Raw genomic sequence first — 13,273 nt, 5'->3', positions numbered from 1 at the left:
TCTGGCATTCTGCAGGCTGGCAGCCGTGCCACAAACATCTATTCTTTGGCCAGAACAAAGATGGAGAGAATTTGATTTTTAATTTCTCCACGCAATTCCTTGCATCTTTTTCTCTCCCAACCTGCAATTTCTGGAGGGTGCACGCCAGAAGTGGTGGCAGCTGACAGGTCAGTCTTAAAAGAAGGAATGTGTGTATGTATGCAGGTGCAAGAGCCAAGTCTGTACAAGCTAATTCTTTGTTAACTGAAGTTTCAGCAGCTATTTATCAGAGGGGGGAAAAACAGGTGAAGAAATGTCGATTAAAAAATAAAAATAGGCACAACAATAAAAGATGAGGCTATTGCATTTTGAACCAATGGCACTGTGTTAATAGCACAACCTTCCCCTTCCAAATGTCAGCCATAGCCTCTCCAACGGCTATGACACTGCCATTCTGAGAAAGGAGAGTTTGCCACTAACACAATGTGGAGGAGAAAGCAAACCAAAACAGCAGCCCGTCCTGCTCCTCTCCCCCACCCCTCCCTCTCCAGTCCCCCAGTCCTGAGCTAAGAGAAGACCTGGCTGTGCTGCTGGGTCACCCGGATAAACGTTGTCCGCCTGCTCAGTTCCTTGAGTTTGGCAGCTCCCACGTAGGTGCAGGTGGAGCGCAGCCCCCCGAGGATGTCCAGGATGGTGAGTTCCACATCCCCTCTGTATGGTACCTCCACAGTTCGGCCCTCTGAAGCCCTGGAGAAGAGATCGGTTACTGCATTTATGTCTCGATGCAAAACATAATAGTGTGTTTACTGGAGCAATGTGGAGCTTAACACCCTGCATGCTGCAGTTTACAAATATTCCCCTGGCTTTATTGCTTGCTTGCCTGTTGCTGCTTGGTGCTCTCAAGTAGTGAAATGCTTCAACTCCCATCACCACCAATACTGTGAGCCAGCAGCATCTTGTAGATGCCCCAAAATCCCATAAGTGTATTTACAGATCTGTCCCTTCATTCCCTCCACCATCTGCCTACAAGCAAGTGAAGCTTCCAGGTTTTTGGAAAGGTACATTAGACCTTGAGAGTTGCAAGCCTTGAAGTATAAGGAATGGCCAGGCTCAGGCAACTCGCAGAAATGTTGAAACTGGGTCTCAGCAGGCACCACTCAGCACAGCTCTACAGAGGCTTCGCAGCCCCTGGGCTCTGTCCCATGTCACTGACCAGATGCAGATTGAAATGCTCCGGCTGTCTCCTACCAGCCTGATTCTCCAGAGCCCACAGAGATGGAGTGGGAAACTTGTTACAGAAACCCACTGCAGAGGTGTCCCCTGAAGCTAAAAGGTAAGCTAGCACACTTCAGAGCCAAGCAAAAAGGCCAGAAAAAATAGCAGTGCTGTGAATGCCGTCAAGTACAGGCGCATGCCAGCACAGACTGCACTGTCCCCAAAAGCACACCTGAAGAGTTACATGATGGAAGAATCCAGGCAAATAACTTTCACCCCTTTCCCTTCAGCTTTTTCCAGCCTCATGCTCAGCAATTCCTCCTGCAGCAGAGTTCCCCAATCACCACTTGATCTCACTGGGCTTTAGAGCGAGCTTGTTCTGCTCAGCACGCTAGCGCCTTTGGAGAGGCAGGCCTTGGGAAGGTGGGCTGAGAGCAACACAGAGGGGAGAGGGGATTGCTCTCCTTCTCCCCTACAAAATGGGAGGCAGAAATCACGGCTGGGTTCTGTCATTGTTGTAACTGTGGCTCTATTTACTTTTCTCTTAAACAAGTTGTTTAGGGGATAGTGCAAGAAAGAAAGGGCATGCCTGTTTGGAGGCTCCATTTGCAAATCATTAACAACAGCAACGGCTACGTGGAGGTACTTCAGTGTGAGCCTGGCTGTATTTCATTCTGTTAGTTCAAACGTGAGGTCAAAGCGCCAGGGAGACAATAAAGGAGAAGTGTTAATATGCCATATGAATAAGGAACCATGATTAATCTCCCTACATCTGATGAGTAATTGAGTCTTTCTTGAAACTCTTAAATAAACACTGTTAACCAGCCAATGGAAAATGTATATACCCCTGCCATCTAGCAGATTGTACAGGGCTCAGTGGTGTGATGTAGGGCCTGCACTACTGGGAGTTCACAGGCTTTTATTTTCAGCCCCAGTGCTAGCAGGAAGAGAAGGCCTGGCCCACAAAATGACACAAAAGTAGGCATGCTACCATTCTGCAGCTTGGTTTTTGGCTATGTCCACCTCATCCAGTCAAAGTTGGGAGGTTCAGCTCAGCCTCTGGGCAGCTTCCCATGAGATTGTGAGAGATAGTGCATGTCTGGGATTTGGGGAAACGAGTACGAATTTTACCTACCAGATCCTGCCACGTCAGAGCTCTGCATGCTGTATTGGGCAAGAAATGCAGGGATTACTGCATTCACGCATGACTGCCAATTCGGTTCACACATGAATGCCCCAGCAGTTCAAACATGAGTGCCCTGTTAATTCATGCTTGAGCATCACGTGGGGCATAAGTTGCAGGGGTTTGATTGCAGAGAGCTGATAGCAAATAAAGGCAGCCCCAGTTACAGTGGTTCAACAGACCTGCAGAGATGGGAACATTGGTCCCTAGGGTGAGAAGACTTGGTGGTCCTTTTTCCAGAGAAAAATTACAGAAATGTGGGACACTTACAGCCACTGCCCTTGGGAAATGCCCCTGCAGTGGCTATGGTGGTGTTCAGAAGCTGGAGCTTGTGGGATGCCACTTTTGCCTTTGGAGACCAAAACCTACAGAAGTGGTGAACACTACTAACATCGCAGCCCCAAAACTCTGACAGCCAGACAGGCACTACTGCTCTTCTAAGTATCAGCTGATAAGCTGGTGGGATGTCCTGTTGACCAAGGAGTGACCTTTAGATACCACACTGGGGAAGCATGCTGGAAGAGAGGTGTCAAGTTAGCTCCACAGAAAGCGCCAGAGTCCAGTTTTATGTTCATCCTTGAAAAAGAGCATCAAAAAGGGCTGAAAATTCTCCATGCTCCCACCCTACATGCTGGGAATAACGGATGTCCCAGAAGGAAAAGAAGGAGCATTGGATGGAAGTGGGACAGAAATCTAGAGCTGTGAGTTAAGCAACTGCAAGCACAGCAAAAAGGTGAGAGCTCAGTTAATGTTGTTATGGCTGGTGAGCAAGCCCCAAGACAGTGAAGCTGTTTGGTGTGTCATCTTACTCCCCAAATGGGGAAATGCCCACGCTGCTGCATGTGAACACGGCACCCCACCATTTTGGATATAAATGAAGCCCTGCAGGTAGCGATCTCATGACCCTATTGGTACCTTCAGCCAGTCAGGGGAGCATATGACCCCTCTGCTCAAGTGTGAAACAGCAGCAGCCACTGGGAGAGGAGACACACCTGGACATGCCTGAGGAGGCATATAGCTGTAGATGCACCCTCGAAAGGAAGTGCTCCATGCTAAAGGTGCGCATTCCCAAAGGGACTGTAGTCCCTGGGTGACCCATGTCGGAACAGGGACAGCTGCAAAGGGACTGTGGCCTGTGGGCGACCCACGATGGAGCAGGCACAGTAAGAAGGAGTTGTGGCAGACAGAAACCATTACACACATGCCCACAACGTCCTGTGCCACCCCTTTTCCTCACTGAAGGAGCTGGAACAGACCGAGTGTGGCTGGTGGTGAAAGTAAGGGGAGTTGAGGCATGGCGGGGGCAAAGAGAGGTGTCCAGTTTCAGTGGAGTCTGGAAAAGGAGGAGGAATGGTGTTTACTTAGATGTTTGTTTAATTACCCAACAGTGACTAGAAGTTTGTGTTAGCTGGCAATAAATGAAACCAAGTAAAAAATCCCCAAGTTGAGACTGTTTGGCCAGCAACAAACGCCTGTGCAGAGGCCATGCATGGATTACAAGGGGTGTCACAAAAGCTGGCACACTTGGCAGAGAGCTGCATAAGCAAGTCAGCAGGAACTGCTGAGGGATTTGCAGGTCTGACATCTCTCCCGGAGTTAGGACCCGAAACTAACCCTTTCTCAGGAAAGAAAGGTGGAGATGGAGCAACTGGGACTCCCAACAGCTGGGAAAGGTGTGCTCAGATGCTTTCAGCACAGACTATGTCTCTCGCTAGCCACTGAATGGTGAATAGAAAGGGAGAACTATTTGCTTTAGACTTTTTGCACGGGGTCCAATCTGCAGTGCACCCTGTAACTCCTAGCCAGCTCAAGACCTGCTGGTGGCATGGAGGGATGCGCACGGTGGGTGGGAATCCTGACAGGCTGGATGGGTTGAAGCACGTGTGATGGTGCTCTGTCAGCCCAGCAAAACGTGGGTCAGGATAAAGGGGTCAGGCTGCGCCGGCATGAGGCAACCTTAAGAGGGGAGCATTTAAGAAACGGCAGGAACTGGGTGCAGGGCTTCAGGCTATTATTTGGGATACAGAAAAAGACAGTAAGTAGCAGGCAGCTGCTGGTGTTATTCTGTCTCTGTGGCCCAAATTCCACCCTACAGTTGTGCTCAAACCCAGCTTAGTAGCAGCTGTGAATTGCTGAGTGACCACAGTAGAACCGCGGCATTCACACAAAACCTGTGAAATCTCAAAAGGGTTAACAAAAGCAAATTGGCTCTATCTGAACAATACTGTGGTCTCTGTTCCTGCTTGCCTTATTTCTTTTCTCCCATAAAAGAAACTTAATAATTGCTTTTCAGAAATTCCCAGCTCTGATCCATGTTCCTCGTGGAAGGAGGTAAAAATGTAAAAATAAACCAATATATAAATGACATAAAAGTAATGAAACCAGGTACACAGATTTCATACAAAATTAAATGGGATCAACTTGACATATTCATTACAAAACCAATTACTCACGACTTTATTCCCTGCTACAGACATCTCACCTTACCTGTCAATTTTAATTTAACTGTTTGCTGGAAGCTCAGGTTCTCCAGACAAAATACGTAATTTTGAGAAGCAGCAGCTAAGTGACAAGTAGTCTGATTCTGCAGGGGCTGAGCACACTGAGCTCCCCTCTGCTTCAATAAAACATTGCGAATGCTCAGGCTCTTTTAAAGACAAAACAGCTTATTGGGGGTCACTGATACAGACTTACAGCTGAGCTTTTTAAACGCATATAAAGAAGCCCCACTGACTTGACCTGTTTGGGGTATCCAGGCGTAGAACCCTTTTGGTTCAAGTTTGCTATAAGCTAACCTAGTAAGTGACTAAACTCCCTATAACTTTTCCTACAAGAGTAATTCAAAGCAAAGCCTTGCCCTGTTTCCAATTGTCCCTTCAATGCACAGCACATTTACAGCTCTGGATAACTAACAATTGCTATTTTTAAGCCACAGTAACACTCATCATGCTGGGACAGGCCAAGCAAGACCAAGACCAAGGCTAGTATGGATAGCCAGCTCTGACTCAAGGCTGCAACATGAACAAGATGACAATCTGCTCCTTCACAGTTAACAGTCAAGACTCACAGATTTAATGCTTGGAGCTGTTGTAGCTAGCAGTTAGACTGGGGACTCCTTCTATGTTACCTATTAGTGGCACAAAAAAGCAGTATCTCAACAGGGACTAAAAATTTCAGATTATGCTTCCACTCCCTTGTTGCTGAGAAGGTTTCAGAACTTGATCCCCAGGGGACTCTAAAATCAGGATGCAAATCAAAATACAGCTATGGATCAAGCAGAATTTGTGTAGTATTGTCCATAAGGAATTGAAAGGGTCTACCTAGACTGAGCCAAATACAGTGCCTTTCCGTACATCCTTTATTCCTACAAGATAAAATACTTGCACTTTATCTCATTTTTAAAGGGGACCAGTGTCAATTAATTCTCCTGCTGGTGATAAATTTTGTTGCCAGATCACACGCACGCTTAACTAGGTGGAACAGAATTTAACAGCTGCCTTAGTCCCTTGGTGCACTGGTACAGCAAGCTTTCTCAAACTTTTCCTGCAACTTTCCCCAGCTCTGTGGCGGCCAGATATCCTGCAGATAATAGTGCTTTTTACAGGTACAGATGCAGCCCCACATAAGATTAAAAAAATCCCTTGCACATTGCTCACTAGCTTCTGATCTGAGCCCCAGAAAGAGGTACGTGACCTCAGGTAAAGTAGGAAGGGTACACTCAAGAAAGACATCTATGTCCTCCTCAGGCAGAAGGTAAAGGTATTCCTGTCCCCTTCTCATCCTATTAGATGCAGAAAAATCCTGAGTTGAAAATCTGCCAGGATTTACATGTTCTCCTCAAATTACAGTATTCACTGTGTATTTTTACCTGTTAAGAAATATCTTTTTTTTTTTCCTGCAAAAACAAATGCCCTTGGAACTTGCCAAAACTCATCACAAGCTTTTTTGTCCTTGAAAAATTCTTTACTATCATCTCTAATCCCTATGTCCAACTGGTTTTCTTCTCTTGAGAAGTCTTCCTTGGAAAGTAGTACTGAACCAGACTGTGTCTAGTAGGCACTGGCTATCCAATAAGTGCAGTGTTGACAAGCTGTTTCCCTGTTTTCACATAGGCTTCTCTTCTAAGGAGCCTGGGTTTTCTGCCAGACCAGGAAGGGTAATGACTTCATTTATCTCCAGGTCTCTCTTGCACAATGTCTACCAATAGCCTTCCTTAGTCTCCCCGTATTATTGCAGTCTAGGAGCTCACAATAACCAGTTTGGGACGCTTAGGCCAAAGGAGACAGGTGTAAATGCTCAGAAGCAGGCTGTGTCTTACCACTTTGTAAAGTGCTGGGTGAACTACTGCACATTTTCGTGGTGTATTTTGATTCCGTTAACCAAAAAGGCGTGGGAAATCTGTACAGCAGGATTCTGCTGCCTAAGACGACTGCCTAGAAAACACAGGAGGGAGTCCTGGGGCTACCACCTGTGACTGAGAGTGCTTTGGAGTTCCTGGGCCCTCATCAGTGTTACAGGTGTAATTCAACTCCATACTGGGAAAACCCCAGCTGAGCATCGCCGATTCACCAGGCACCCACTTTTTGCAAACAGAAGGGAGCAGGTAGGCCAGCCGGGAACCCATATACCAACAGGACACCCAACCTGGGCAAGCAGAGGGCCAGAAACTGCAGCCTGGTGTGCCATGTTCCAGCATTTAATTCATACACATCTCAAGAGACCGGTAAGTCAGAGCAGTGCCTAATGACTTCCCAGACCGTGCAGCTAGTGCTGCAGTGACAGCATGCTGCGCTGGCAGCAATCAAGTGAACACAGTTACTCTCAGCTAGTCACCCCCAGCTCCTTCTCCTTGTCTTCCCCTTGATGTCATCCCTCCCTCAGATCTGCTGCCGTAAGTGTTGGTAACAGCTTCCCAAACGGGAATAGAGGCATGGGCCTGTTTCCAACAGATGCCTTTTGCACAACTCTGCTCCAGAAGTTAATGGACGGATGGCTCACTGCAATTGTTCCTGTGTGGAATTCATACCTGTATTCAGCAACCCCTCCTGCATGCTTCTTCATGGCTGTATCGGAGCTCATTCCATAGAAGAGTTTCACCTTTTTGCCATTCTTTTCCATAATCTCTCCAGCACACTGGTCATGGCCTGCAAACATTCCTCCAAGCATGACAAAATCAGCACCGGCTCCTGTGATCAGTAAAGTGAAATGTAAGGAAGCAGAGAAGGGAGAAGAGGGTGAAAGGCAAAGCAAGAACACAGTGGCCTCCAAAAACAACAGCCAGCCCTAAATAGCTTGGTACAGAGTCCCCTCCTATAATACATGCTGCAAACTTGAAAGAAATGCTTTACTGAAGAACTGACACATGCTGAATTGTATTTCTCTGATACATACTGAATGAAAAGAAACCTTCTCTGTTGTGATGACAAAGATATAGATTATTCTATTCCACCCCACACTCTTTATTTTCAAATTCAGTTTTAACCCTTTACTTCATAATAGTATCTGATCACAGCTCCTTATCAACTACTATTGTGACCACAGTACTCTGCAGCCCTGATCACAGGGCTAGGACCTGTGGAGCTCAGTGCTATACAGAGAAGAGGACAGCTCCTACTTCAAGACATTTCTAGGCTACAAGCTGTGAGTGGGAATGTACTCTGAAGGAAGGCATACTCATGAATATAATGTACTCCTCCCAACACTGACATAAAACAAGCAGATGGATTTTTCAAGTCCATCAGCCATATGTGCTCGGTGTAGGTCTGGGTGATCCCTTGTCAAAGAGATCTGGACGGGTCTGCATTTGGTTCCTGTTGTTTAAAAACTCTGGGCCAAGGACTGCCACCCCCGTGTTCTGTGGTACTCAGTATGCACCACAAAGGAGGTCTAAATATGTTCCAGATACTGAGTAACAACACTGAATACTTAATCATGCCTGTTCAGTCTGTCCATCTCCCCTGGCTTTGCAAATCATGAAATCAATTCCACTAGGAGTAAGATCAGAAAGAAGGTTTTTGGAATCACTCTTGATTTTCTACTGTGATTTCCAATATTTCCAGCTGGGCTGGAACTATTCCACCAGCAGCTCCTCCTGTGATATTTTGGCATATCTAGTCTTGCTTGGAAAAGTTTGGCTTTTACTCTTTTATGAGCCTGTGGTGACCCATCCCTGAAACAAAGCATTTTCCTGTTCAGACTCTCTGCTTCTTCAATGTGTATATGTCAGAACAAGCCTTCCCTCTGCCCAGTTTTTTCCCAGAACTGGCAAAAGACGGGGCTATAAACCTCACTTCATAGAAAGCAGATGAGCCTGAACTAACTCCACCCCGTTATGAACATGTCCAAACTCTGGGGAGATCCCAGGCTAGGTAAGTCTGGCATTAGGATTTGCTCTGTTCTCTGTCACTATCCAAATAATAGCACTGGATCTTGAAATCTGAAGAGTAAGTGAAATCATTATCAACTCTGCACAGCTTCTGCCATCTGTTTAAAAGACAAACCTGAACTTGGGAGTATTTTGATCTTAGAATACATGACAACTGTGGAATGTCCACTGATTTATAAAAGCCAGTTCCTTCCCTCCACCCCTTTGCCAAACAGCAGACCTAAAAGCAATGTCTGGGAGCACGGCACCCAGCTGCTCTGCTGACCTCACCTCCCTTTGCCTGGTTGTTGTTTGAAAGGAACGCTATGTCTGTGGTAAAGCGATATTAAAAATTAGGCTTGTGCAAAACTGCTGAGCAAATCACAAGCAATATTTATAGCCAGGCACCCATTCAGGTGTCTTATCGTGCCAGCTACCTCACAGATTTTTCTTGAGCTCTCTTGTTTCAGATGGCTGAGTTCTAAAGCCTCAGTTTGACTCACGTCTGATACTACTATTAACCTGCCAAAAACGAAGGGAATGTTCATCCTTTAAGACATTCTCAATTACTGGTGGGGAGCTCCTGTTGTTACCTGGCACAATCTTGCTCCACCTTTGCAAAAAATAGTACCCTGGGAAATCTAGTTGATGTCTTCTTCATGGGTGGAAGAAAACAACATGAGGAAGGAGGCACAGGTTTGGGGTCGAGGTTTCAAAGAGGTCCTTTAAACAAGTCAAAAGCCTGCCAAAGGACACCCTGGACTCAGCCTTGTCAATATTATCCCCTGATTCCCAGTTCTAGTCCTGTCTCTGGTTATGGGTCTCACAGCCTCCAAATTATTAATGGAAAACAGTCACATGAAATCTACACTTCAGAATCACAGAATTTTGGTTTCTGTGCACTTAAGTATCTATTTATTGTTTTTCTTTTGACGGCGTATTTTGGGAGGAAAGCAAATATGTTTGAATTACAGGACTGAAACTCATCCAACTTTAACTTTTGAAAGCTACAACATAATTCATCAATCTCTTCCAGAAGAGAGGAGAGGAGCCACGTTACAGCAGCCACAGCACGTCTAAACATTGGAATAACACATGCTTACTGTCCTGCAGCTCCAGAACGACAAGCCCAGATTAAATACACTGTTCCAGTGCTCTCCTGAACTTTCCACCCTCCTTCAGTGTTGCAAAGTTCCCTAGAAGTTTCAAGTCTGTTCCACTACTTTTCTACCAATTAACATCCAACCAGAAGGCTGTAGTTTTTAGCATGGTCTTTGTTTACTTATGCATGGGCTTTGTATGACCGGAAGCATTGGCGATGTTTGCAACACCCAGCTGCAGTCTTTCATTTTCAAGGTAGACAAGTGTGCCATTATTTTAGGTTGTAAGGGATTGGGAACACCTGGCAACAACCCCCTAGATAATACAGGATGTGATGGGGTACATTGCATACAAGCATCCCAGTAGCTCGCCCAGAGTTTGCTAGACTTGTCTTGTGTCTGCACAATGCCACTTCAATGCACTGATTGATGCTGGGGAGGACTTCTCCCTTGAGGCCTATGCTGTATCTGGGCTGATTTTGCTCATCCACATTTCACAGTGCCTTCTCTTTCAAGCCATTACAAAACATGTGTGCTGACACCAGCCCAATCTTGCAGCACTCATACAGTTCTGCTGGATCTGAATGGAGTCCCTCGGATGTCTTTTGTATGCCTGATAGTACAAGTTACCGATAACCAGACTGGCTCTGCACAAATTCAGCTGGAGTCAGCCTGGATTTGTAGCCTGGGCAGCCCTCCAGGCAGATGCAACGTAAGTTCGCCCGGACCACAGCTGGCCCTGGAATCAACATTCACCTGTGCTCCAGCTGAGCCAACGAGCCTTTGCAACAGTAGATGTACACACAGCTATTGAAAACAGGAAAAAAAAAAAGCCAGTATGATCTGTCAGGTATATTTTAGAACCAGTATATGTCCCCAGTTGACTTTTCCACATGATTTTTCCTTCCTTTTCCTTCCCTGCTCCTATATCTCTTCTCACCACTGCTGTAAGGAACAGCAGTATTGTGTTAAAGATGCTGGCATAGGATTCAAAAGGCACATTCTGTTCCTGGCTGTGTCACAAAAATATATGTGACCTCAGGCAACTGAACTGAGTATTTCTGTGCTTTGACTTCTCATCTTTAAAAAAGGAGACAGTAGTGCCTCCCTGGGGTATTCTGAGAAATGTGTTCATGTTATCAGCCTTTCCAAGGGTGCAGTTATGCGAACCATCTGTGAGCCCAACACAAAGTTCTTTCATGCTTTCTCTCATTCCTGCATCAGAACACCTCGTCTTTTCCATTATCATCTCTGATACCCAGATGGAAACGACATCCAGGTTCCCATCCAGCAGTTCCAAAATTCTACCAGTCTTTCCCAAAGTATCCGTCACTTCTGGCATTTTTGTCCCCCATCTTCAGTGCGTCTGTGTTCCTTGCCTTTTTAAATAGGCTTCTACCTTGTCTCCTCTCTGTCTGCCTCTGACTCCTGACACCAATGGTGTCACCTTCCACTTGTAAAACTTCTCAGCATCTTCTTCATGGTTCTTCACAATTCTTTACTTGCACTCAATCCACTTTACTCCTCCTGTTCGCATGAACTTGCCACCTCCAGTCACATCTTTAGCCATTTGTAAATGCTAGTCTTCACATCTGGGACTCCCTCCCACTTTTTATGACTCAAATGGCTGCTTTGTCACTGCTTTATAAGGAACACCTCAACATCCCTTTCATGAAGACTTTACAATGATTCACCAAAAAGAGATAGTATAATCACTTTAATCAAAAGTCCTCTTTGGGTCTCTTGTCCATGCTTTGTCCAGGCCTCCACCCCTAGGTGAAACTGCACATCTGTGTGTTTTAGCACCTGGTCTCTGCTATCCAATATATTTATGTAACTCGGTCCCTGCCCCCAAGAGGCTTTCAGCAAGAACAGAGGTCTGTGCTAGACAATTCAGTATCAGTATCAAGGCTCTGGCTTGTAAATGCTTGGCACGGAGGCTATCTTCCACGTGGCTCACATAGCCAACCACCTCAATAGTATTCAATAAACACTGATAGTAATAACATTAGGTAGAAGCTTATTTTGCCACCCGCCTTTGACAAATGCACACCTGGCTCCTGCTAGTCAGATGTCCACAGCGTGTCTACCTCAATTATACATAACCAGATACAGTAAGTTTATTGCCTCAAGGTAATCTCTATCAGTTCCAGCCCTGTACTGGTGACACACAGGTCAGACTGATCTGTCTGGCCTGCTGCCAGCGTAGAACTCCTGCCTGTACAATCTCAGCTTTCTGATGCTCCTCTGTCCCTGGGACAACCCATGGTAGCCTTCAAACACTGTGAGTCCCAGCGCCTCCTGACAATAATCTGCCCTTTCACAGGTTTCAAGCAAGTTTCTGGCCAGTTAGCCCAAAAAGACTACAAGGCCCCCTCAGACTTATATAAACATCACGAAGGAAAATATTTTAAATGCTTTGAAGTTGCTTCCTGTTGTTCTAACTTCTGGAAATGCTTTTGTTGAAGAAAGACCTTTTCCACAGGCCAGGTTTCTGCACAAGCAGCTGGGAATGCAGCAAGGTCGCAATCCCAGTTCACAAGCTCCCAACACAATGCCAGCAAGAACCAGGGGAGCGGAGGAGCCAGCGAAAGTCAGGCAAACAAAGGCGTCACTGCAGGCAGCATTTAGTCAGAGTGGGTTGGGCTGAGGAGAGGTCGGGTGTTTTTTTAATACGATCTTGTTGCCAAAGAGGGTGGATGCTGCTGTTCAGCTATGTCAGAATCACCCAACTGGAAGTATCTATTCCCCACCTCACATCACCCACTGGGTAACACAACGGTGCTGGGAAATCCTGTGACTGACCGGATTCCTTGCTGGTAGCAATCACACCACAGCTGTGCTTAGAATTCTCTAATTAAGTCTTCCTTGTCATCTGACCTGTTTGAAAACAGGAGCTGTCTGCAAACTTAGAAGACAGATTTTGGTTTCAACCTTTCCAGGAGGCCCACAGTTTCTCTTGGCAGGTCTGTAATCTGAGTTTAGGCCTGTCCCTGCTTTCCATACTTGCAAAGCTTCCTGCCAAGCAGATGTGCTGTATCATAATGTCCTATCTCTTGTACTGTACCACGCCGAAATCCCAACAAGGGACTACTGTCCCACTGTATTCTGGGTATTACCCCACTGTGACATCTCCAAAGGGTCGGGCATTTTGAGGGGTAGGGGAGTGTCTTTAAATGTCCCAGTAGCCTGCGATGTGTTTAGCACCTGGTGACGTAAGCTGCTGCAACAAGGTTATGGCTAAGTGACAATTCTGACCTTGACTCTCCCACACCGATGTAACTTTGATGCCCAATAGAAAATACTCACAGATTAAATTCTCTGTTCTATCAGCAAGAGCTGGTGCAATTCATAAAGCTATTAGCATGAGAGCAAAGTCTGTTAATTATTAACTTAGATGTTTTAGACATCTGCTCAGCTCTAGGGGATACA

The 13,273-nt window shown here is 46.0% G+C and overlaps 1 protein-coding gene across 2 annotated transcripts in view; it reads right to left on the bottom strand.

Moving 5' to 3' along the window:
• Nucleotides 1-265: 265 nt before the first annotated feature.
• Nucleotides 266-13,273, bottom strand: part of GMPR (guanosine monophosphate reductase) — a 42,318-nt gene continuing 29,310 nt past the window's right edge. For both annotated transcript variants that reach the window (XM_009884167.1, XM_009884168.1), the window contains 2 exons: nt 7,404-7,563; nt 266-726 (listed from right to left, as the gene is read on the bottom strand). In XM_009884167.1, the coding sequence (XP_009882469.1) occupies nt 546-726; nt 7,404-7,563 (341 nt within the window). In that variant the 3' untranslated portion in view covers nt 266-545. The remainder of the gene's footprint in view (nt 727-7,403; nt 7,564-13,273) is intronic.

This window comes from Charadrius vociferus, unplaced genomic scaffold, assembly GCF_000708025.1.
Source record: "Charadrius vociferus isolate BGI_N301 unplaced genomic scaffold, ASM70802v2 scaffold444, whole genome shotgun sequence".
NCBI lineage: Eukaryota > Metazoa > Chordata > Aves > Charadriiformes > Charadriidae > Charadrius > Charadrius vociferus.
The sequence above is the reverse complement of the archived record's forward strand: the minus strand, read 5'-3'. Positions and strand labels throughout refer to the sequence as shown.